At 50.9% G+C, this 26867-nt stretch overlaps 1 protein-coding gene across 2 annotated transcripts in view; it reads left to right on the forward strand.

The window, feature by feature from the left end:
* Positions 1-26867, forward strand: part of IFT122 (intraflagellar transport 122) — a 141540-nt gene that overhangs the window by 5117 nt on the left and 109556 nt on the right. For both annotated transcript variants that reach the window (XM_063941220.1, XM_063941219.1), the window contains exons 4-11: positions 184-262; positions 826-902; positions 986-1052; positions 1434-1580; positions 17766-17841; positions 17979-18170; positions 18260-18398; positions 20915-21117. In XM_063941220.1, coding sequence (XP_063797290.1) covers positions 184-262; positions 826-902; positions 986-1052; positions 1434-1580; positions 17766-17841; positions 17979-18170; positions 18260-18398; positions 20915-21117 — 980 coding nt within the window. The remainder of the gene's footprint in view (positions 1-183; positions 263-825; positions 903-985; positions 1053-1433; positions 1581-17765; positions 17842-17978; positions 18171-18259; positions 18399-20914; positions 21118-26867) is intronic.

The following is a 26867-nucleotide window of genomic DNA, read 5'->3' on the forward strand; positions in this document are numbered from 1 at the left end:
GATCCGCTTTGTACCCGTACGACGCGCGTGCGCATTGCGGTGCATGCACAGTAGTGACCTGGTCGCTGTGCTGCGAAAAACAGCAGCGTGCGATCAACTCGGAATGACCCCCTATATTCTGTAGTCATTATTAGTAAATGCTGTTTATTTGTCACCCTGTTATTTTTCTCTTGGTGATTGTAGGTAAAAGATTTGCCTCAGGATCTGCCGATAAAAGTGTCATTATTTGGACATCTAAATTGGAAGGGATTTTGAAATACACGTAAGTCCTCTTACTGGCGGGAATGTGCACTTTCCTGTAACATGTTAGGGCGGTGCGTCCACATATGTAGACATATGACATGTGGTATATTCCTGGGAAGATATAAGGCCAGTTTATCGGTAAGTGATAAACAATCTGGTGGTTGGTGAAACATTCCAACCAGTGACGCCTGAAGAAGGGCCAGGGACGCATGACGTCTAATGCAGACTGTATGTCTGGTTACTACTAGTTTTCAGCCTGTGAAAATGACAGAACAAGATAAGTTATGTCAGCACCGGCGGCCGTGCGCTCCCGAATGGAGCAACACTTGAATTGCTCCGTCGGGCGCCATTTAGTGGCTACCAGCGCACAAAACGCTTGAATTCCCCCCCATAGAGGTGAGAAGCAGCGTTAGCCTTTTATTATATAGGATTGATTATTGTAACTCTCTAGTGACTTGCACAGGTTGGTGTCTCAGGGATTGTCGGAGGGGCTGATAATTCCAGGAGGTGTAGTTCTCCCAGCACATTGTCAGGACCTGTCTTTAGCACTATCTGAAACTGGCATTTTCCTATCACGGTCAGGCACAACGATTCCATCCAGTGTGTCTCTTACAACCCAGTCACCCACCAGCTGGCGTCCTGCTCCTCCAGTGACGTAGGTTAGTTCATCACCTTGTGGTTGTACCAGTGAGGGATTATTAAAAGGATTTATTCCACATCTCACGTATGTTCTGTTGTTCAGGTCTGTGGTCACCGGAGCAGAAGTCGGTCACCAAACACAAAGTGAACAGTAAGATTACGTGCTGCAGGTGAGTGGTATAATAACGCAAAACTAAGCAACGTAACAATAAGATGGGTATATAAGGGCAATATTGTACATTTTATATCGGTCTGATTAGTTATGTAACCAATCAATGGTAGTGACATCACTGCATTAACTGTCACTGTCATTGATTACATCATGCCTTGATCAGCTATGTCACTGCCATTCATTGGTTACATCACTGCATTGATCAGCTATGTCACTGCCATTCATTGGTTACATCACTGCATTGATCAGCTATGTCACTGCCATCGATTGGTTGCATCACTGCATTGGTCAGCTATGTCACTGCCATTGATTGGTTGCATCACTGCATTGATCATTTAAATGATGTATTATAACTCCATGTTCTTTGCTTTGTTATTAGCTGGACAAATGACGGCCAGTATCTTGCGGTGGGGATGTTTAATGGGGTGATAAGCATCAGGAACAAGAACGGAGAGGAGAAAGTGAAGATTGAGCGGCCAGGAGGAAACCTGTCACCAATATGGTCCATTTGCTGGAATCCTTCCAAGTAAGTCCACATGCTGAAATCTAGATGCAGCAACCAATGTGGTCATATGACCCTCTCTGGCCAATCACTACAATCCTGGACTGGCTGTATGGGTGTCCCCTGCTCACCTGGTCTTAGTAAGTCGTCCATTCTCTGACCTGTCCTCATTTTATGTAAGGGGTATAAATGTAAAACTAGGTAAAGGTACTCTCATACACGTGTGTGCACTCTGCTGTGTTTGGGGCTGAAGAGGTATATGTATAGTGTCAGCCAATCCTTTACAATACAACTTTTGTAGAAATCCTGAATAATGTATACAATAAATTGTAAAGGTAATAGCATTACTGTCTCACAGGTGAGGCTGCGGTTCAGTTCCAGCCGGGGCACTTTGCGTGTGTTCATGGGTTTCTTCATGGTTATCCATTTTCCTCTGACTGTCCAACAGCACATACTGAACAGTAATAAAAAAATACCATCATGACGGAATGGGATGACGTTTAGTATGAACTCTGACCCCTCCCGCCCGTGATCAGCAGTGTCTCTTGCAGAGAGTTCCGTCTCCAAACAGTTCCATCATGTCCCATACTTACTCATCACACACCGCCTCCTGCTTATCACCCAGTAACACCATCATAGAATTATCATCAGCCCAAATGTATAACAGTATAGAAGAAAGGAAAAAGGCACACAGGGATGCACAGGCCGCATACAGAGACACAGGGATGCACAGGCCACATATAGAGACACGGGGATGCACAGGCCACATACAGAGACACAGGGATGCACAGGACGCAAACAGAGACACAGGGATGCACAGGCCGCATACAGAGATACAGGGATGCACAGTCCACATACAGAGACACAGGGATGCACAGGCCACATACAGAGACACAGGGATGCACAGTCCGCATAAAGAGACACAGGGATGCACAGGCCACGTATAGAGACACAGGGATGCACAGTCCGCATAAAGAGACACAGGGATGCACAGGCCACGTATAGAGACACAGGGATGCACAGGCCGCGTATAGAGACACAGATGCACAGGCTGCATACAGAGACACAGGGATGCACAGGCCACATACAGAGACACAGGGATGCACAGGCCGCATATAGAGACAGGGATGCACAGGCCGCATATAGAGACACAGGGATGCACAGGCCACATACAGTGACACAGGGATGCACAGGCCACATACAGAGACACAGGGATGTACAGGCCACATACAGAGACACATGGATGCACAGGCCCCATACTATAGTGTAGAAAAGGTGGGACTGTCCCACATAGCAGCAACAAATAGAAAAGAGGTCATGGTAAGGATAATCTATCTCCTATATAATAGCCCTATTCTGTGACCTTGTGATTCATTTGCTAACGCTGGGCGGAGTCACAACAGTGGGCGGAGTTATTCAAATGAGTCACAGAGATCTGGCCAAATCTACAGGAGACTAGGAGCAGAAGCAGATAGCATGGACATTGGGCATGTCACAGACAGGGCTGCATACCTCCCAGCTTTCTGCAGGAGCTTTCTCCAGGCAGAAGGAGGGAAACACACTCGGCGAAAAGGGGGCGTGGCTTCACGGGAGGGTCCCCGTTTTCGTCAGTGAGGGGGCATGCCCAGCGCTCTGTGAGCTGCTGGCATGCCCCCAGGGGCTGATTATGAGTCCGGGGGGCCCAGGGCACTTGAGACAGGGGAGCCCTATCTCATTGCTGTGCCTGCTGGGGGTTGGGGGCGTGGTCTAATCGCGGCCGCGCGGCCACGCCCCCTTATGCAAATTCCGATTTTTGTTTTTATTTCTCTATCGTCCTAGTGGATGCTGGGATTCCTGAAAGGACCATGGGGAATAGCGGCTCCGCAGGAGACAGGGCACAAAAGTAAAGCTTTCCGATCAGGTGGTGTGCACTGGCTCCTCCCCCTATGACCCTCCTCCAAGCCAGTTAGATTTTTGTGCCCGGCCGAGAAGGGTGCAATCTAGGTGGCTCTCCTAAAGAGCTGCTTAGAAAAGTTTAGCTTAGGTTTTTTATTTTACAGTGAGTCCTGCTGGCAACAGGATCACTGCAACGAGGGACTTAGGGGAGAAGAAGTGAACTCACCTGCGTGCAGGATGGATTGGCTTCTTGGCTACTGGACATCAGCTCCAGAGGGACGATCACAGGTACAGCCTGGATGGTCACCGGAGCCTTGCCGCCGGCCCCCTTGCAGATGCTGAAGTAAGAAGAGGTCCAGAATCGGCGGCAGAAGACTCCTCAGTCTTCTAAAGGTAGCGCACAGCACTGCAGCTGTGCGCCATTTTCCTCTCAGCACACTTCACACGGCAGTCACTGAGGGTGCAGGGCGCTGGGAGGGGGGCGCCCTGGGAGGCAAAATGAATACCTATTTTGGCTAAAAATACCTCACATATAGCCTCCGGAGGCTATATGGAGATATTTAACCCCTGCCAGAATCCGTTAAGAGCGGGAGACGAGGCCGCCGAAAAAGGGGCGGGGCCTATCTCCTCAGCACACAGCGCCATTTTCCCTCACAGAAAGGCTGGAGGGAAGGCTCCCAGGCTCTCCCCTGCACTGCACTACAGAAACAGGGTTAAAACAGAGAGGGGGGGCACTAATTTGGCGTTAGAAATATATAAAAAAGATGCTATAAGGGAAAACACTTATATAAGGTTGTCCCTATATAATTATAGCGTTTTTGGTGTGTGCTGGCAAACTCTCCCTCTGTCTCTCCAAAGGGCTAGTGGGTCCTGTCCTCTATCAGAGCATTCCCTGTGTGTGTGCTGTGTGTCGGTACGTGTGTGTCGACATGTAGGAGGACGATGTTGGTGAGGAGGCGGAGCAATTGCCTGTAATGGTGATGTCACTCTCTAGGGAGTCGACACCGGAATGGATGGCTTATTTAGGGAATTACGTGATAATGTCAACACGCTGCAAGGTCGGTTGACGACATGAGACGGCCGACAAACAATTAGTACCGGTCCAGACGTCTCAAAAACACCGTCAGGGGTTTTAAAACGCCCGTTTACTTTAGTCGGTCGACACAGACACAGACAGGGACACTGAATCCAGTGTCGACGGTGAATAAACAAACGTATTCCTTATTAGGGCCACACGTTAAAGGCAATGAAGGAGGTGTTACATATTTCTGATACTACAAGTACCACAAAAGAGGGTATTATGTGGGATGTGAAAAAACTACCATAGTTTTTCCTGAATCAGATAAATTAAATAAAGTGTGTGATGATGCGTGGGTTCCCCCCGATAGAAAATTATGGGCGGTATACCCTTTCCCGCCAGAAGTTAGGGCGCGTTGGGAAACACCCCTTAGGGTGGATAAGGCGCTCACACGCTTATCAAAACAAGTGGCGGTACCGTCTATAGAGAGGGCCGTCCTCAAGGTCCAGCTGACAGGAGGTTGGAAAATATCATAAAAAGTATATACACACATACTGGTGTTATACTGCGACCAGCGATCGCCTCAGCCTGGATGTGCAGAGCTGGGGTGGCTTGGTCGGATTCCCTGACTAAAAATATTGATACCCTTGACAGGGACAGTATTTTATTGACTATAGAGCATTTAAAGGATGCATTTCTATATATGCGAGATGCACAGAGGGATATTTGCACTCTGGCATCAAGAGTAAATGCGATGTCCATAACTGCCAGAAGATGTTATGGACACGACAGTGGTCAGGTGATGCAGATTCCAAACGGCACAAAGGTGTATTGCCGTATAAAGGAAGAGGAGTTATTTGGGGTCGGTCCATCGGACCTGGTGGCCACGGCAACTGCTGGAAAATCCACCGTTTTTACCCTAAGTCACATCTCTGCAGAAAAAGACACCGTCTTTTCAGCCTCAGTCCTTTCGTCCCTATAAGATCATATCTGCCCAGGGATAGAGGAAAGGGAAGAAGACTGCAGCAGGCAGCCCATTCCCAGGAACAGAAGCGTTCCACCGCTTCTGACAAGTTCTCAGCATGGCGCTGAGACCGTACAGGACCCCTGGATCCTACAAGTAGTATCCCAGGGGTACAGATTGGAATGTCGAGAAGTTTCCCCTTCGCAGGCTCCTGAAGTCTGCTTTACCAAGGTCTCCCTCCGACAAGGAGGCAGTATGGGAAAAAATTCACAAGCTGTATTCCCAGCAGGTGATAATTAAATTACCCCTCCTACTACAAGAAAAGGGGTATTATTCCACACTATATTGTGGTACTGAAGCCAGAAGGCTAGGTGAGACTTATTCTAAAAAAAAAAAAAAAAAAAATTTTTTTTGAACACTTACAAAGGTTCAAATCAAGATGGAGTCGCTCAGAGCAGTGATAACGAACCAGGAAGAAGGGGACTATATAGTGTCCCGGGACATCAGGGATCCTTACCTCTATGTCCCAAATTTGCCCTTCTCACTAAGGGTACCTCAGGTTCGTGGTGCAGAACTGTCACTATCAGTTTCAGACGCTGCCGTTTGGATTGTCCACGGCACCCCGGGTCTTTACCAAGGTAATGGCCGAAATGATGATTCTTCTTCGAAGAAAAGGCGTCTTAATTATCCCTTACTTGGACGATCTCCTGATAAGGGCATAGTCCAGGGAACAGTTGGAGGTCGGAGTAGCACTATCTAGGATACTGCTACAACAGCACGGGTGGATTCTAAATATTCCAAAATCGCAGCTGATCCCGACGACACGTCTGCTGTGCCTAGGGATGATTCTGGACACAGTCCAGAAAAAGGTGTTTCTCCCGGAAGAGAAAGCCAGGGAGTTATCCGAGCTAGTCAGGAACCTCCTAAAAACAGTGCATCATTGCACTAGGGTCCTGGTAAAAATGGTGGCTTCCTACGAAGCAATTCCATTCGGCAGATTTCACGCAAGAACTTTTCAGTGGGATCTGCTGGACAAATGGTCCGGATCGCATCTTCAGATGCATCAGCGGATAACCCTATATCCAAGGACAAGGGTGTCTCTCCTGTGGTGGTTATAGAGTGCTCATCTTCTAGAGGGCCGCAGATTCGGCATTCAGGATTGGATGCTGGTGACCACGGAGCCCAGCCCGAGAGGCTGGGGAGCAGTCACACAAGGAAAAAATTTCCAGGGAGTGTGATCAAGTCTGGAGACTTTTCTCCACATAAATATACTGGAGCTAAGGGTAAATTTATAATGCTCTAAGCTTAGCAAGACCTCTGCTTCAAGGTCAGCCGGTATTGATCCAGTGGGAAAAACATCACGGCAGTCGCCCACGTAAACAGACAGGGCGACACAAGAAGCAGGAGGGCAATGGCAAAAACTGCAAGGACTTTTCGCTGGGCGGAAATTCATGTGATAGCACTGTCAGCAGTGTTTCATCCCGGGAATGGAAACTGGGAAGCAGACTTCCTCAGCAGGCACGACCTCCACCCGGGAGAGTGGAAACTTCATCGGGAAGTTTTTTCCACATGATTGTAAACCGTTGGGAAATACCAAAGGTGGACATGATGGCGTCCCGTCTGAACAAAAAACGGGACAGGTATTGCGCCAGGTCAAGAGACCCTCAGGCAATAGCTGTGGACGTTCTGGTAACACCGTGGGTGTACCAGTCGGTGTATGTGTTCCCTCCTCTGCTTCTCATACCTAAGGTGCTGAGAATTATAAGACGTAGAGGAGTAAGAACTATACTCATGGCTCCGGATTGGCCAAGAAGGACTTGGTACCCGGAACTTCAAGAGATGCTTACAGAGGTCTTATGGCCTCTGCCGCTAAGAAGGGACTTGCTTCAGCAAGTACCATGTCTGTTCCAAGACTTACCGCAGCTGCGTTTGTCGGCATGGCGGTGGAAAGCCGGATCCTAAGGGAAAAAGGCATTCCGGAAGAGGTCATTCCTACCCTGGTCAAAGCCAGAAAGGAGGTGACCGCACAACATTATCACCACATGTGGCGAAAATATGTTGCGTGGTGTGAGGCCAGGAAGGCCCCACAAAGAAATTTCAACTCGGTCGTTTCCTGCATTTCCTGCAAACAGGAGTGTCTATGGGCCTCAAATTGGGGTCCATTAAGGTTCGAATTCGGCCCTGTCGATTTTCTTCCAGAAAGAATTGGCTTCAGTTCCTGAAGTCCAGAAGTTTGTCAAGGGAGTATTGCATATACAACCCCCTTTTGTGCCTCCAGTGGCACTGTGGGATCTCAACGTAGTTCTGGGATTCCTCAAATCACATTGGTTTAAAACCAGTCAAATCTGTGGATTTGAAGCATCTCACATGAAAAGTGACCATGCTCTTGGCCCTGGCCTGGACCAGGCGAGTGTCAAATTGGTGTTTTTTTCTCAAAAAAGCCCATATCTGTTTGTCCATTCGGACAGGGCAGAGCTGCGGACTCGTCCCCAGTTCTCTCCCTAAGGTGGTGTCAGTGTTTCACCTGAACCAGCTTATTGTGGTGCCTTGCACCTACTAGGGACTTGGAGGACTCCAAGTTGCTAGATGTTGTCAGGGCCCTGAAAATATGTTCCAGGACGGCTGGAGTCAGGAAAACTGACTTGCTGTTATCCTGTATGCACCCAACAAACTGGGTGCTCTTGCTTCTAAGCAGACTATTGCTAGTTGGATGTGTAATACAATTCAGCTTGCACATTCTGTGGCAGGCCTGCCACAGCCAAAATATGTAAATGCCCATTCCACAAGGAAGGTGGGCTCATCTTGGGCGGCTGCCCGAGGGGTCTCGGCTTTACAACTTTGCCGAGCAGCTACTTGGTCAGGGGCAAACACGTTTGCTAAATTCTACAAATTTGATACCCTGGCTAAGGAGGACCTGGAGTTCTCTCATTCGGTGCTGCAGAGTCATCCGCACTCTCCCGCCCGTTTGGGAGCTTTGGTATAATCCCCATGGTCCTTTCAGGAACCCCAGCATCCACTAGGACGATAGAGAAAATAAGAATTTACTTACCGATAATTCTATTTCTCGGAGTCCGTAGTGGATGCTGGGCGCCCATCCCAAGTGCGGATTATCTGCAATACTTGTACATAGTTACAAAAATCGGGTTATTATTGTTGTGAGCCATCTTTTCAGAGGCTCCGCTGTTATCATACTGTTAACTGGGTTTAGATCACAAGTTGTACGGTGTGATTGGTGTGGCTGGTATGAGTCTTACCCGGGATTCAAAATTCCTCCCTTATTGTGTACGCTCGTCCGGGCACAGTACCTAACTGGCTTGGAGGAGGGTCATAGGGGGAGGAGCCAGTGCACACCACCTGATCGGAAAGCTTTACTTTTGTGCCCTGTCTCCTGCGGAGCCGCTATTCCCCATGGTCCTTTCAGGAACCCCAGCATCCACTACGGACTCCGAGAAATAGAATTATCGGTAAGTAAATTCTTATTTTTTTTATGGGATTTTGGCCCCTCAGCTAGGGCTAAATCCAGAGGAGGTGGTCGCTCCCCCCTACACACCCGCACAGGGAGAAGAAAGCAGGGAGACTGCTGCCTCCCTGCCAATATGCAGCAGCGTGTGCTGACTGTAGCACAATGCTGCCACTGTTGCTGGCAGGACGGGGGGGAGGGGAGCTTCTGAGCTGGGACAGAGCTACTCCAGCCGGGGGGGCCTCTAAAACTGTGGGGCCAACGGTACGTATCCCCCGCCCCCCCCCCCCCCCCCCCTAATCCGGCTCTGCTGCTGGAACCCCCCCATTAATCCGTACCCCCTGATGCCCCCTCTCCCTCTGTCTCCACTATTCACCGCTGCTCTGCTAAGCAGTACAGCGAGTACAGGAGCTTTCCAACTGCCCCCCCCCCCCCCACCGCAGGACACTGCGACCCGCGGGTGGGACAGCGGGACAGACCCCAAAAAATGGGACTGTCCCGCGAAAATCGGGACATTTGGGAGGTATGGGGGTGTGTGAGGGGTATGTCATACAGACAGACGGGCACCGGCTCACTGTGTGCTTGACCCCCCACATCGGCATACTCAGCAGGGTCTCTCTGGTGCGGAGGAGCGTCACTTTCTGACACACTCCACGCTTCTTAGCTGCAGTTTAGTGAGGCACCTGCCGCTGTGCAGGTTCCATACTGCCTCTGTTATCTCCAGCCCCGGCAACCCCACCGCTAGCTGCAGCGCTGCCACCCGCAGTGGAGTGCGCCCAGCTCAGTCACACACTTTAGCTGGCGGGTAGCGCTGCAGAAATCCGAGCTGCTTGCAGGCTCTGACCCACTCCTCCCTCCAGCCGCAGCGTCTCCTGGGAGCTAACCAGTCACTCCCAGTCTCCCCTTACCACAGTGCCCGGAAGCCGTGAGGTCCGCGCCACGTGCATGCTATGACCCCCTCCTCCCTCCAGCCGCAGCATCTCCTGGGGGCTAACCAGTCATTTCCAGTCTCACCTTACCACAGTGCCCGGCAGCTGCGCGAGGTCTGCGGTGTGTGACTGAGGAGGGGGGGGGAGGGATGCGGACTGGCAGAGAAAGCAGGACTCCAGCCTGAGAGAGTCAGCCATGCCAAGTCTCCAGCAGCAGCAGATCCCAACAGGTTGGAATGGAACAGCAGCAGCCAGCAGCAGTGACTCCGGTAAGACACATCTGTCTGTCACCACTGTTTTGTCCCTAATACCAATCTCTCCCATGCCCTGTGTTCTGTCATGTCCCTGGACTTGCCCTGCCACCCTTATTCTGGCCCTTTCACCCTTATCCTGGCCCTGTCACCCTTATGCTGGCCCTGTTACCCCTATCCTGGCCCTGTCACCCCTGTGCTTGCCCTGTGAACCCTATACTGGCCCCGTCACCCCTGTCCTGGTCCTGCCGCCCCTACCCTGGCCCTGTCACCCCTATCCTGTCCCTATCATTTCTGTCCTGGCCCCGTCACCCCTGTCCTGGCCCCGTCACCCCTGTCCTGGCCCCGTCACCCCTATCCTGGCCCCGTCAACCCTGTACTGACCCTGTCACCCCTGTCCTGGCCCTGTTACTGCATACCCTCCAACTACCTTTTATGGCATGTACAGTACCCGCAGCGCCTCCAGACCTCTCCCCAATGCACCACACCTCCGCACCTTCCCCTCCACCACATGCGGCACTCCACCCCTCCCCCACATGCTGTGCCTCCAGACCCCCTACACCACCCGTGGCTCCCACTCCTCCACCCCTTCACCACCCACAGCACCTCCAGGCCCCTTCCACCCTTCACCCCCCTTATACGTCTCCCCCCACACCTGCCCCCCTCCACCCGCAGCATCTGCAGACACCCTCCTCCATCAGCGGTCCCCCACTCACCCACCCCTCCCCCACCAATGGCACCCCTGCACCTGCCCCTCCACCACCTGCAGCACCTCCGGACCTCCTTTCCCATCCGCCGCAACACCCGTACCTGCCCCTACCCTACCCATGGTGCCTGCGGTCCCCTACCCAACCCCCGGCACACCCGTCCCTTCCCATCCCACAGCACCTCCGGAACCCTTCACCCATCCACAACATCCCCACACCTGCCCCTCTCCCACCCGTGGCACCCCTGCCCCTCCCCCACCTGCGGTGCCTCCGGACCCCTCCCCCATCTGCATCCCCCACTCCTCTGCCCCTCCCCCACGCGCAGCACCTCCCGAACCTTCCCCATCCGGGCCCCACCCCCACTTCTGCCTCCCCTCCACCCGCAGCATCTACAGACACCATCCGCAGTCCCCCCCGCACCCGCTACATTCTGTACATCGTGCCCTGCAGGTGCTGTTCACGCCGTCGCAAGGGGCTGCGCCTCCTTCACCATCGCACGCCCTTTCATTGTGCAATATTTAACCACTAACAAAGGAATGCAGGTAATACTCCATATAATACAAATATTAAACCCCAGAAAGGCATGCAAGGGTTAAGGGGGCGTAGCCCCTTGCGACGGTGTGAAGAGCGCCCGTAGGGCGCGATGAAGCACCTAGTATAATAAAATCAAGTGCTGGTAAGAAAAATAGACAGTTGAGGGGAGGAGAGAGATTGAGTAACGCCCCTTTTCCAGCACACTTATAACCCCGGTTATTGCCGGGGCACCCAGGTTGAGGTTTGATGAAAAGGGTCAGATCAAAATGACCCGGGTAGTATTACCTAGGACTCCAAACACGGTACCTAGCGGGGTCAAACCCGGCACCGACCCGGTGGCCTGCTGTATGAATGGTCTGACTCGGTTCATCCGACCCAGGTCACACTACAAGCATACAGCCAGCAATAACCTGGGTCCAGTCTGCGGAGTGAATGGGGGGTATCCACTTGCTGTGATACGGCTTGGAACCTTGTTCAATTACCCAGGTTGGACCGGGGTTTTTGGTGTAAAAGAGGTATAACAGGGAGAGGATAGAAAAGGTGTGTGTGGCGGGGGATGGCTGCTTAATAGTGACAGGAGGAGAGAGAGAGAGAGAGAGAGAGAGAAAATAACCAGGCAGTGCTAGGACAGTTTCCGGTAAATACATACGTACAAAGTGATTTCTTGTGTGTGTGTGTGTGTGTGTGTGTGTGTGTGTGTGTGTGTGTGTGTGTGTGTGTGTGTGTGTGTGTGTGTGTTTTGCAGGCCTGAGCTCTTTAATCAATTTGCAGACTGTAAACAAGTTCCATATTACTTTCTAAACTGTGTTTCTCTAACGTCCTAGTGGATGCTGGGACTTCCGTAAGGACCATGGGGAATAGCGGCTCCGCAGGAGACTGGGCACAAAAGTAAAAGCTTTATGACTAGCTGGTGTGCACTGGCTCCTCCCCCTATGACCCTCCTCCAAGCCTCAGTTAGATTTTTGTGCCCGAACGAGAAGGGTGCAGGCTAGGTGGCTCTCCTGAGCTGCTTAGAAGTAAAAGTTTAAATAGGTTTTTTATTTTCAGTGAGTCCTGCTGGCAACAGGCTCACTGCATCGTGGGACTAAGGGGAGAAGAAGCGAACTCACCTGCGTGCAGAGTGGATTGGGCTTCTTGGCTACTGGACATTAGCTCCAGAGGGACGATCACAGGTTCAGCCTGGATGGGTCCCGGAGCCGCGCCGCCGGCCCCCTTACAGAGCCAGAAGAGCGAAGAGATCCGGAGAAAGCGGCGGCAGAAGACCTTCCTGTCTTCAAATAAGGTAGCGCACAGCACTGCAGCTGTGCGCCATTGCTCTCAGCACACTTCACACTCCGGTCACTGAGGGTGCAGGGCGCTGGGGGGGAGCGCCCTGAGACGCAATAAAACATGATAAAAACCTTATGTGGCAAAAGAAATGCATCACATATAGCTCCTGGGCTATATGGATGCATTTAACCCCTGCCAGTTTTCCTGAAAAAAGCGGGAGAAAAGGCCGCCGAGAAGGGGGCGGAGCCTATCTCCTCAGCACACAAGCGCCATTTTCCCTCACAGCTCCGCTGGAAGGACGGCTCCCTGACTCTCCCCTGCAGTCCTGCACTACAGAAACAGGGTAAAACAAGAGAGGGGGGGCACTATTGGCAGCTAATATATAATACAGCAGCTATAAAAAGAGTAACACTTATATAAGGTTATCCCTGTGTGTATATATATAGCGCTCTGGTGTGTGCTGGCAAACTCTCCCTCTGTCTCCCCAAAGGGCTAGTGGGGTCCTGTCCTCTATCACAGCATTCCCTGTGTGTGTGCTGGGTGTCGGTACGATTGTGTCGACATGTATGAGGAGGAAAATGATGTGGAAGCAGAGCAATTGCCTGTGTTAGTGATGTCACCCCCTAGGGAGTCGACACCTGACTGGATGGTTGTATTTAAAGAATTACGTGACAATGTCAGCACTTTGCAAAAAACTGTTGACGACATGAGACAGCCGGCAAATCAGTTAGTGCCTGTTCAGGCGTCTCAGACACCGTCAGGGGCGCTAAAACGCCCGTTACCTCAGATGGTCGACACAGACCCAGACACGGATACTGAATCCAGTGTCGACGGTGAGGAGACAAACGTAATGTCCAGTAGGGCCACACGTTACATGATCACGGCAATGAAGGAGGCATTGAACATTTCTGACACTACAAGTACCACAAAAAAGGGTATTATGTGGGGTGTGAAAAAACTACCAGTAGTTTTTCCTGAATCAGAGGAATTAAATGAGGTGTGATAAAGCGTGGGTTTCCCCCGATAAAAAACTGCTGATTTCTAACAAATTATTGGCACTATACCCTTTCCCGCCAGAGGTTAGGGCACGTTGGGAAACACCCCCTAGGGTAGATAAGGCGCTCACACGCTTATCAAAACAAGTGGCGTTACCGTCTCCTGATACGGCCGCCCTTAAGGAACCAGCTGATAGAAGGCTGGAAAATATCCTAAAAGGTATATACACACATACTGGTGTTATACTGCGACCAGCAATCGCCTCAGCCTGGATGTGCAGCGCTGGAGTGGCTTGGTCAGATTCCCTGACTGAAAATATTGATACCCTGGATAGGGACAGTATATTATTAACTATAGAGCATTTAAAGGATGCATTACTATATATGCGTGATGCACAGAGGGATATTTGCACCCTGGCCAGAAGGGCGTTATGGACGCGACAGTGGTCAGGTGATGCAGATTCCAAACGACATATGGAAGTATTGCCGTATAAAGGGGAGGAGTTATTTGGGGTCGGTCTATCAGACCTGGTGGCCACGGCAACGGCTGGAAAGTCCACCTTTTTACCCCAGGTCACCTCTCAGCAGAAAAAGACACCGTCTTTTCAAACTCAGTCCTTTCGTTCCTATAAGAACAAGCGGGCAAAAGGCCACTCATTTCTGCCCTGGGGCAGAGGAAGAGGAAAAAGGCTGCACCAGGCAGCCTCTTCCCAGGAGCAGAAGCCCTCCCCCGCTTCTGCCAAGTCTTCAGCATGACGCTGGGGCTTTACAAGCGGACTCAGGCACGGTGGGGGCCCGTCTCAAAAATTTCAACGCGCAGGGGGCTCACTCGCAAGTGGACCCCTGGATCCTGCAGGTAGTATCACAGGGGTACAAATTGGAATTCGAGACGTCTCTCCCTCGAAGATTCCTGAAGTCTGCTCTACCAACGTCTCCCTCCGATACGGAGGCAGTATTGGAGGCTATTCACAAGCTGTATTCCCAGCAGGTGATAATCAAGGTACCCCTCCTACAACAGGGAAAGGGGTATTATTCCACGCTGTTTGTGGTACCGAAGCCGGACGGCTCGGTGAGACCAATTTTAAATCTAAAATCCTTGAACACTTACATAAAAAGGTTCAAATTCAAGATTGAATCACTCAGAGCAGTGATAGCGAACCTGGAAGAAGGGGACTATATGGTATCTCTGGACATCAAAGATGCTTATCTCCATGTCCCAATCTTCCCTTCTCACCAAGGGTACCTCAGGTTTGTGGTACAAAACTGTCATTATCAGTTTCAGACGCTGCCGTTTGGATTGTCCACTGCACCCCGGGTCTTTACCAAGGTAATGGCCGAAATGATGATTCTTCTTCGAAGAAAAGGCGTCTTAATTATCCCTTACTTGGACGATCTCCTGATAAGGGCAAGGTCCAGGGAACAGTTAGAGTTCGGAGTAGCACTGTCTCAGGTAGTGCTACGTCAGCACGGGTGGATTCTAAATATCCCAAAATCACAGCTGATTCCAACAACACGTCTACTGTTCCTGGGGATGATTCTGGACACAGTCCAGAAAAAGGTGTTTCTCCCGGAGGAGAAGGCCAGGGAGTTATCCGAGCTAGTCAGGAACCTCCTAAAACCAGGCCAAGTGTCAGTGCATCAATGCACGAGAGTCCTGGGAAAGATGGTGGCTTCTTACGAAGCGATTCCATTCGGAAGATTCCATGCAAGAACGTTTCAGTGGGATCTGCTGGACAAATGGTCCGGATCGCATCTTCAGATGCATCAGCGGATAACCCTATCTCCAAGGACAAGGGTGTCTCTCCTGTGGTGGTTACAGAGTGCTCATCTTCTAGAGGGCCGCAGATTCGGCATTCAGGATTGGATGCTGGTGACCACGGATGCCAGTCTGAGAGGCTGGGGAGCAGTCACACAGGGAAGAAATTTCCAGGGCTTGTGGTCAAGCATGGAAACGTCTCTTCACATAAATATCCTGGAACTAAGGGCCATTTACAATGCCCTAAGTCAAGCAAGGCCTCTGCTTCAGGGTCAGTCGGTACTTATCCAATCGGACAACATCACGGCAGTCGCCCACGTCAACAGACAGGGCGGAACAAGAAGCAGGAGGGCAATGGCAGAAGCTGCAAGGATTCTCCGCTGGGCGGAAAATCATGTGATAGCACTGTCAGCAGTGTTCATTCCAGGAGTGGACAACTGGGAAGCAGACTTCCTCAGCAGACACGACCTCCACCCGGGAGAGTGGGGACTTCACCCAGAAGTCTTCCAAGTGATTGTAAACCGTTGGGAAAAACCAAAGGTGGACATGATGGCGTCCCGTCTCAACAAAAAACTGGACAGATATTGCGCCAGGTCAAGGGACCCTCAGGCAATAGCGGTGGACGCTCTGGTAACACCGTGGGTGTACCAGTCGGTGTATGTGTTCCCTCCTCTGCCTCTCATACCCAAGGTACTGAGAATCATAAGAAGGAGAGGAGTAAGAACTATACTCGTGGCTCCGGATTGGCCAAGAAGAACTTGGTACCCGGAACTGCAAGAGATGCTCACGGAGGACCCGTGGCCTCTACCTCTAAGAAAGGACCTGCTCCAGCAGGGACCTTGTCTGTTCCAAGACTTACCGCGGCTGCGTTTGACGGCATGGCGGTTGAACGCCGGATCCTGAAGGAAAAAGGCATTCCAGATGAAGTCATCCCTACCCTGATCAAAGCCAGGAAGGATGTAACCGCAAAACATTATCACCGCATTTGGCGAAAATATGTTGCGTGGTGTGAGGCCAAGAAGGCCCCTACAGAGGAATTTCAACTGGGTCGTTTCCTACATTTCCTGCAAGCAGGACTGTCTATGGGCCTAAAATTAGGATCCATTAAGGTTCAAATTTCGGCCCTGTCGATCTTCTTCCAGAAAGAACTGGCTTCAGTGCCTGAAGTTCAGACGTTTGTCAAGGGGGTACTGCATATACAGCCTCCTTTTGTGCCACCAGTGGCACCTTGGGATCTCAATGTAGTTTTAGGGTTCCTAAAATCACATTGGTTTGAACCACTCACCACTGTGGAATTAAGATATCTCACATGGAAGGTGGTCATGCTGTTAGCCCTGGCGTCAGCCAGGCGTGTCTCAGAATTGGCGGCTTTATCATATAAAGGCCCTTAACTAATTTTTCATTCAGACAGGGCAGAATTGAGGACTCGTCCTCAATTTCTCCCTAAGGTGGTTTCAGCGTTTCACATGAACCAACCTATTGTGGTACCTGCGGCTACTAGGGACTTGGAGGACTCCAAGTTGCTGGACGTAGTCGGGGCCCTGAAAATATATGTTTCCAGGACGGCTGGAGTCAGAAAATCTGACTCGCGGTTTATCCTGTATGCACCCAACAAGCTGGGTGCCCCTGCTTCTAAGCAGACGATTGCTCGTTGGATTTGTAGTACAATTCAGCTTGCACATTCTGTGGCAGGCCTGCCACAGCCAAAATCTGTTAAAGCCCATTCCACAAGGAAGGTGGGCTCATCTTGGGCGGCTGCCCGAGGGGTCTCGGCTTTACAACTTTGCCGAGCAGCTACTTGGTCAGGGGCAAACACGTTTGCAAAATTTTACAAATTCGATACCCTGGCTGAGGAGGACCTGGAGTTCTCTCATTCGGTGCTGCAGAGTCATCCGCACTCTCCCGCCCGTTTGGGAGCTTTGGTATAATCCCCATGGTCCTTACGGAAGTCCCAGCATCTACTAGGACGTTAGAGAAAATAAGAATTTACTTACCGATAATTCTATTTCTCGTAGTCCGTAGTGGATGCTGAGCGCCCATCCCAAGTGCGGATTGTCTGCAATACTTGTATATAGTTATCGTTACAAAAAAATCGGGTTATTATTGTTGTGAGCCATCTTTTTAGAGGCTCCTCTGTTATCATACTGTTAACTGGGTTCAGATCACAGGTTGTACAGTGTGATTGGTGTGGCTGGTATGAGTCTTACCCGGGATTCAATATCCTTCCTTATTGTGTACGCTCGTCCGGGCACAGTATCCTAACTGAGGCTTGGAGGAGGGTCATAGGGGGAGGAGCCAGTGCACACCACCTGATCCTAAAGCTTTACTTTTTGTGCCCTGTCTCCTGCGGAGCCGCTATTCCCCATGGTCCTTACGGAAGTCCCAGCATCCACTACGGACTACGAGAAATAGAATTATCGGTAAGTAAATTCTTATTTTCCTCTAATATAGGGACGAGCATAATGATATCCTGGCTGTGGCAGACTGGGGACAGAAGTTATCCTTTTATCAGCTCAGCGGCAAACAGGTACTGTCGGGAGATCTGCATAACAGACTGCGGAACTCATTTACATGTGGTTGTGTTCTATGTACTCTAGCTGCATTTCATAGGAATGGTGGGATACTAGAACCATGTGACCTACTAACACGCTGTTCTTGCTGTAGATTGGGAAGGACAGGTCTCTGGGCTGTGACCCTTGCTGTGTCAGCTACTTCTCCAAAGGTGAATACATCGTCCTGAGTGGCTCTGACAAACAGGTGTCTCTGTTCACGAAAGACGGCGTGCGACTGGGAACCATCGGAGAACAGAACTCCTGGGTGTGGACGTGCAGAGTTAAACCCGACTCAAACTACGTGGTAAGAGCGAGCGACGCAGTATCCGCCTGAGCGCTCTGCTGTCAGTGCGTCCTGGCGATGCCATTACCTGTGTGTGTGTCACTCTTCAGGTCATTGGGTGTCAGGACGGAACTCTCGCTTTCTACCAGCTGATCTTCAGCACCGTACATGGACTGTACAAGGACAGATACGCCTTCAGGGACTGCATGACAGACGTCATAGTCCAGCACCTTATTACCGAGCAGAAAGGTAGGTGGCACGGCCATGTACACCTTTGTACAGTATACACACAGTCAATGTCTCGCTGAATGCCCCTTCGAGTGGACAGGATTTTGGTCACCTGTCAGACGCACCTGAGATTGGACCTGTAATATTACACGGACAGATACAAGAAAGGCAATGCACACAGACACATTGGGAAACACAAGCAGGGGCAGCTTATCTATTATGGGGGTCATTCCGAGTAGATCGCTCGCTAGCAACTGTTTGCAGCGCTGCGATCAGGTTTAATCTCTGCAAAACTGCGCATACGCATGCACCGCAATGCACAGGGGTGTCGTACAGGTACAAAGCGGATCGTTGCTGGGCGATGGATTTAACACAGAATCTATTCGCACAGCTGATCGCAAGGAGATTGACAGGGAGAAGGCGTTTGTGGGTGTCAACTGACCGTTTTCTGGGAGTGTTTGGCTAAACGCAGGCGTGTCCAAGCGTTTGCAGGGCGGGTGTCTGATGTAAATTCCGGGACCAAAAAGCCAGAAGTGATCGCAAGGGCTGAGTAAGTCCAGAGCTACTCAGAAATTGCAAAAAACTTTTTTGTGCCGTCGGCTGCACAAGCGTTCGCACACTTGCAAAGCGAAAACACACTCCCCTATAGGTGGCGATTATCTGATCGCAGCACAGCAAAAAATAGTTAGCGAGCGATCAACTCGGAATGACCCCCAGTGTTCTGTCTTCTGGTGACCAGAACCTTTGTTCATCCCAGAAAAGTTCCTTCCATAGGAAGCGTGGCCTCAGTTATCTGAGTGCGGATCTGCTGCCCGCGAACGCAGCCAGAGATCTCTTCTGTACTCGGAACACTCAGCATTTCCTCTGATAATGCAGATAATTGACAAGAAATGGATAAAGCAGAGGCCTCATTTTTCAGCACATTTGTCGGGAGTAAAAGTATATACTGTGCATACGTTCCACAACACTTCTGCATTGAGTTAAGCTAATCTTACGCTTGCAGCCATTACCCCTAATCAAGCAGGGCGGTGAGGATAGCACGCCTTCTGAAGAAGCATCTAATGAGACCTGGATGTATCCCCATGTACACTTGGTCTTGCATGAGTACTAAAGGCTTGGTGTAAAGATACAGAACGATGATGATGATGACAGCGGCACTGTCTAGCCACTTCTAATGAGCTGTTTGCATATCGACGCCTTCCGTTGTACACCATTCGTCAGCTCTGCATCTGAATTGCATCTCTAGAACACCCTTGGGGTTTTACCTGTCATTTCATTTGTACCGTTGCAGTAAATTAGGGCCGATTCAGACCTGATCGGATGACTGCACATGCGTATGTACCGCAATGCACAGGCGCAACGCCAAACTGCGACAGGATGGTGCGAAAAGATCAATCGCACGGATGTTCACAAGCTGATTGACAGGAAGAGGACGTTTGTGGGTAGTAACTGCCCGTTTTCTAAGAGTGTCAGGGAAAACGCAGGCGTGTCCAAGCGTTTTCAGAGCCGGTGTGTGACGTCGGCTCCGGCCCCGGTCACCCTGTTTGTATCGCACTGTAGAAGTAAATCCTGGGCTGCGCACACACTGCACACACTGCACAGACTGGAAAAATCATTAGATGGTGAGTGAGATGAGAACGGATTTGCAGATGTCCGCTGTCTGACCAAGTTTTCGCACGGCGTACACATGCATCGCACACTTGCACGGGGCGGGTTTTCACTCTCCCTAGGCGACGGCTATCTGATTGCAGACCGCTGCAAAAACACACAGCAGCGTTCAGGTCTGAATCAGGCCCTGAGATTCCCATAAGGTTTATAAAGAGATGAATGTAGGGTGTTTGTTTGCATCTGTTTACATGTTATTACTACAGCTGTCACTATCCTATTCCCGGCTGTTTATATGACACTTCATCAGAGTATGGGGGTAATTCACACCTGATCGCTAGCAGGCGATTTTTGCATTGCTGCAATCAGATAGTCGCCACCCACAGGGGAGTGTATTTTAGTTGTGCAAGCGTGCGATCTCATGTGTAGCCGAGCGGTACAAACAGATCTTGTGCAGTCTCTGCGCAGCCCAGGACTTACTCAGCCGCTGCGATCACATCAGCCTGTCCGGGACCGTAATGGACGTCAGGAACCCTCCCTGCAAACGCCTGGACACGCCTGCATTTTACCAAACATGCCCAGAAAACAGTCAGTTGACACCCACAAACGCCTTCTTCCTGTCAATCTCCTTGTGAACGCCCGTGTGAATGGATTCTTCGCACAAACACATCACTGAGCCCCTACCCGTGCGACACGCCTGCGCATTGCAGTGCATACGCATGCGCAATTTAGATCTGATCGCCCGCTGTACAAAAATGCAGCCTAGCGATCAGGTCTGAATTACCCCCGATATTGTGTATGAATAGGGTATTAATAATTAACGCAGTCTGCATCGCTGCGCTATCTTCGGGCTCGCGGAGGTGAGTTTCCTATTTTGAGTCAGAATGCTGCGGCTGTGGGCACACCAGTGTAATCCGATTTTGTTCCTGCAGTGAGAATTAAGTGCCGGGAGCTGGTGAAGAAGATTGCAATCTACAAGAACAGGCTGGCCATTCAGATGCCAGAGAAGATCCTGATATATGAGCTGTATTCTGAAGACGCTGCTGACATGCACTACCGCGTCAAGGAGAAAATTGTCAAAAAGTTTGAATGTAACCTACTGGTGGTGTGCTCACATCACGTTATACTGTGCCAGGTGAGAACACTGACTGTAACACAACTACTGGTGGTGTGCTCACATCACGTTATCCTGTGTCAGGTGAGAACACTGACTGTAACACAACTACTGGTGGTGTCGTTATCCTGTGCCAGGTGAGAACACTGACTGTAACACAACTACTGGGGGTGTGCTCACAGCACGTTATCCTGTGCCAGGTGAGAACACTGACTGTAACACAAGTACTGGTGGTGTGCTCACATCACGTTATCCTGTGTCAGGTGAGAACACTGACTGTAACACAACTACTGGTGGTGTGCTCACATCACGTTATACTGTGTCAGGTGAGAACACTGACTGTAACACAACTACTGGTGGTGTGCTCACAGCACGTTATCCTGTGTCAGGTGAGAACACTGACTGTAACACAACTACTGGTGGTGTGCTCACATCACGTTATCCTGTGTCAGGTGAGAACACTGACTGTAACACAACTACTGGTGGTGTGCTCACATCACGTTATCCTGTGTCAGGTGAGAACACTGACTGTAACTCAACTACCGGTGGTGTGCTCACAGCACGTTATCCTGTGTCAGGTGAGAGCACTGACTGTAACACAACTACTGGTGGTGTGCTCACATCACGTTATACTGTGTCAGGTGAGAACACTGACTGTAACACAACTACTGGGGGTGTGCTCACATCACGTTATCCTGTGTCAGGTGAGAACACTGACTGTAACACAACTACTGGTGGTGTGCTCACAGCACGTTATACTGTGTCAGGTGAGAACACTGACTGTAACACAACTACTGGTGGTGTGCTCACAGCATGTTATCCTGTGTCAGGTGAGAACACTGACTGTAACACAACTACTGGTGGTGTGCTCACAGCATGTTATCCTGTGTCAGGTGAGAACACTGACTGTAACACAACTACTGGTGGTGTGCTCACAGCACGTTATCCTGTGTCAGGTGAGAACACTGACTGTAACACAACTACTGGTGGTGTGCTCACAGCACGTTATCCTGTGTCAGGTGAGAACACTGACTGTAACACAACTACTGGTGGTGTGCTCACAGCACGTTATCCTGTGTCAGGTGAGAACACTGACTGTAACACAACTACTGGTGGTGTGCTCACAGCACGTTATCCTGTGTCAGGTGAGAACACTGACTGTAACACAACTACTGGGGGTGTGCTCACAGCACGTTATCCTGTGTCAGGTGAGAACACTGACTGTAACACAACTACTGGTGGTGTGCTCACAGCACGTTATACTGTGTCAGGTGAGAACACTGACTGTAACACAACTACTGGTGGTGTGCTCACAGCACGTTATCCTGTGTCAGGTGAGAACACTGACTGTAACACAACTACTGGTGGTGTGCTCGCATCACGTTATACTGTGTCAGGTGAGAACACTGACTGTAACACAACTACTGGTGGTGTGCTCACAGCACGTTATCCTGTGTCAGGTGAGAACACTGACTGTAACACAACTACTGGTGGTGTGCTCACAGCACGTTATCCTGTGTCAGGTGAGAACACTGACTGTAACACAACTACTGGTGGTGTGCTCACAGCACGTTATCCTGTGTCAGGTGAGAACACTGACTGTAACACAACTACTGGTGGTGTGCTCGCATCACGTTATACTGTGTCAGGTGAGAACACTGACTGTAACACAACTACTGGTGGTGTGCTCACAGCACGTTATCCTGTGTCAGGTGAGAACACTGACTGTAACACAACTACTGGTGGTGTGCTCACAGCACGTTATACTGTGTCAGGTGAGAACACTGACTGTAACACAACTACTGGGGGTGTGCTCACAGCACGTTATCCTGTGTCAGGTGAGAACACTGACTGTAACACAACTACTGGTGGTGTGCTCACAGCACGTTATCCTGTGTCAGGTGAGAACACTGACTGTAACACAACTACTGGTGGTGTGCTCACATCACGTTATCCTGTGTCAGGTGAGAGCACTGACTGTAACACAACTACTGGTGGTGTGCTCACAGCACGTTATCCTGTGTCAGGTGAGAACACTGACTGTAACACAACTACTGGTGGTGTGCTCGCAGCACGTTATCCTGTGTCGGGTGAGAACACTGACTGTAACACAAGTACTGGTGGTGTGCTCGCAGCACGTTATCCTGTGTCGGGTGAGAACACTGACTGTAACACAAGTACTGGTGGTGTGCTCACAGCACGTTATCCTGTGTTGGGTGAGACCACTGCCCGCAGCACAACCTGCATACTGCACTAGTCTAATGTCACCCTAGACCAGTGGTGGCCAACCAGTGGCTCTCGAGCCTCATGCGGCTCTTTCTTTATTCAAATGTGGCTCCCGACACTCAAAATCACGTGACCACAACAGATCCGGGAACTGCTGCACTCCAGCCAGCACTACGGGGACTGAGAACTGAGGGAGCCAAATACTAGAGGTGAGACACTCACCGGCAAACAGTGGACACATTAGGGGCTGCTGCAATGGCATGAGTTGCGAGGGGCTGTAGTGACACATGAGGGTTGGCTGGAGTGACACAAGGGGGAACTGACTAGAATAAGACAGGAGGGTCCTGGCAGGAGTGACACATGAGGGAGCTGACAGGAGGGACACAAGAGGATGCTGGCAGTAGTGAAACATGGGAGAGCTGGCTGGAGTGACATAGGAGGGTGGTAGCAGGAGTGGCACATGGAGGAGTTGGCTGGAGTGACACATGGGAGAGCTGGTTGGAGTGACATAGGAGGGTGGTAGCAGGAGTGGCACATGGAGGAGTTGGCTGGAGTCACACACAGGGAGCTGGCTGGAGTGACACAGGATGGTGCTGGCTGGAGTCACACATGGAGGAGCTGGCTGGAATGACACAGCAGGTTGCTGGCAGGAGTAACACACAGGGAGCTGGCTGGAGTGACATAGGAGGGTGGTAGCAGGAGTGGCACATGGAGGAGTTGGCTGGAGTGACACATGGGAGAGCTGGTTGGAGTGACAGGATGGTGCTGGCTGGAGTCACACACAGGGAGCTGGCTGGAGTGACATAGGAGGGTGGTAGCAGGAGTCACACATGGAGGAGCTGGCTGGAATGACACAGCAGGTTGCTGGCAGGTGTGACACATGGGGGAGCTGGCTGGAGTGACACAGGAGGGTGTTGACAGGAGTAACACACAGGGAGCTGGCTGGAGTGACATAGGAGGGTGGTAGCAGGAGTGACACATGGGAGAGCTGGTTGGAGTGACACAGGATGGTGCTGGCTGGAGTCACACACAGGGAGCTGGCTGGAGTGACAGGAGGGTGGTAGCAGGAGTGGCACATGGAGGAGCTGGCTGGAATGACACAGCAGGTTGCTGGCAGGAGTAACACATGGGGGAGCTGGCTGGAGTGACACAGGAGGGTGTTGACAGGAGTAACACACAGGGAGCTGGCTGGAGTGACATAGGAGGGTGGTAGCAGGAGTGGAACATGGAGGAGTTGGCTGGAGTGACACATGGGAGAGCTGGTTGGAGTGACACAGGATGGTGCTGGCTGGAGTCACACACAGGGAGCTGGCTGGAGTGACATAGGAGGGTGGTAGCAGGAGTGGCACATGGAGGAGCTGGCTGGAATGACACAGCAGGTTGCTGGCTGGAGTGACACATGGGAGAGCTGGCTGGAGTGACACAGGAGGGTGTTGACAGGAGTAACACACAGGGAGCTGGCTGGAGTGACATAGGAGGGTGGTAGCAGGAGTGGCACATGGAGGAGTTGGCTGGAGTGACACATGGGAGAGCTGGCTGGAGTGACACAGGAGGGTGTTGACAGGAGTAACACACAGGGAGCTGGCTGGAGTGACATAGGAGGGTGGTAGCAGGAGTGGCACATGGAGGAGTTGGCTGGAGTGACACATGGGAGAGCTGGTTGGAGTGACACAGGATGGTGCTGGCAGGAGTGACTCTTCAGGAGCTGGCTGGAGTGTGATGGCAGGAGTGACACATGGGGGAGCTGGCTGGAGTGACACATGGGAGAGCTGGCTGGAGTGTGATAGCAGGAGTGACACATGGGGGAGCTGGCTGGAGTGACAGGAGGGTGTTTATGTTGGTTCTGGCTTTAAAAATTGTATTTTATGTGGTTCTGGATTTTCCAATGTATTTTATACCAGGGGCATGTCTAGCAGGCACAGGGCCACATCCTATTTTTATGTGCACGCATTCGGATCGATGTCGGCTCTTTGACGTGCTTAACAACATTTTTTGTCTCTGAATGGTTGGCCACCCCTGCCCTAGACAGTCTCCATTCCCAATGCAAAACCCAATAGTGAGAAACGCAATTGCCAGACAGTTGTACTGATTTTAGGACAGATGATGAGACTACAAAGCCCCATATGTACAACATTGGTCCGATTACTTTCCAGGCTCGCAAGCTGGAGAGCTATATAGCGATAAGGCTCTGTGCCAGTGGCATAACTCCCAGAGACATTGGAGGCACTGGCCGCCGGGCTCCAGCTGTCAGAGGAGTACCAAGATAGAAAGATAGGGTGGCTGCTGAACTAGATCTCTTTCCACTCATTTAATAGTAACTTGCTGCAGTTCCTGCTGACTGCTGTCCAAGTTCACAAAGCCCCTTTGCAGCCCTGTTCAGCTGAAGAGTCTTGGAATGTGACTGTCATAACAAATCAAAGTGTGTACTGATAGTGATCTACAGCTCTGCTGTTGTGTCTTATATGAAGAAAGAAAGGAGAGCAGGAGTAGTTTTAAGGAAATGCACTAATTTTAATAAAATGTTGAGTGGGAGTTTTATCAAAGCTTGGAGAGAGATAACATTTTGAGAGATAATGTACCAACCAATCTGCTCCTAACTATCATTTTTCAAACACTGCCTGTAAAATGTAAGGCAGAAGCTGATTGGCTGGTACTTTATTTCTCACAATTTTATCTCTCTCCGAGCTTTGATAAAACCCCCCTCAGAGCTCGCACTCAAAAATAAAGATTCCTTAGCGCCACAATTCTCTGCAGTAAGGAATCTTTCTTTTCCCAGATGTACCCTTGGCAGGTCGCTGGGACGTCAGGTGTACATGTCAGAGTCACTGGGGTGCACCACCTTCTATTCATTTTAATCATTCTAATCATTGTAAATCTGCCCCCCGCAGTGCAGCACTATTTTGCCAAGGTGCGAATTAGCTCTCTGTTTTTGCTTTGCTTCCCATCTCCTAACACCAGGAGTAACAGACACATATGATGTTTCCTGACTGCGTTAGTCATAAGTGCTACACGTCACTTTTCCCACTTTGTACACAGTGTAATACTATAGTGAAGGGTCAGACACATAATGTAGAGTAGTGCCTGGGCAGGAATGTCGGATTTGCTGTGTATACGTGGAATTAAATACAGACCTAAACACAAAGTAAAAGTACAAATTAAGGGGGTCATTCTGAGTTGATCGTAGCTGTGCTAAATTTAGCACAGCTACGATCAGGCACTCAGACATGCGGGGGGACGCCCAGCACAGGGCTAGTCCACCCCGCATGTCAGTGCCGGCCCCCCTCCCCCGCAGAAATGCAAAAGCATTGCACAGCGGCGATGCTTTTGCATCTCAGGAGTTACTCCTCGCCAGCACAGCTCCTGTGGCTGGCCGGGAGAACCTCCTCGCTGCCCCGGGTCGCAGAGGCTGCGTGTGACGTCACGCAGCTGCCGCGGCCCACCCTCCGCCCCACAACGGTCCGGCCACGTCTGCGTTGGCTGGATCGCTCCCCCTAAACGGCGGCTTAACGCCGCCGTCCAGCCCCCTCCCGCCCAGTGACCGCCTC

Source organism: Pseudophryne corroboree, chromosome 9 (genome assembly GCF_028390025.1).
Source record: "Pseudophryne corroboree isolate aPseCor3 chromosome 9, aPseCor3.hap2, whole genome shotgun sequence".
NCBI lineage: Eukaryota > Metazoa > Chordata > Amphibia > Anura > Myobatrachidae > Pseudophryne > Pseudophryne corroboree.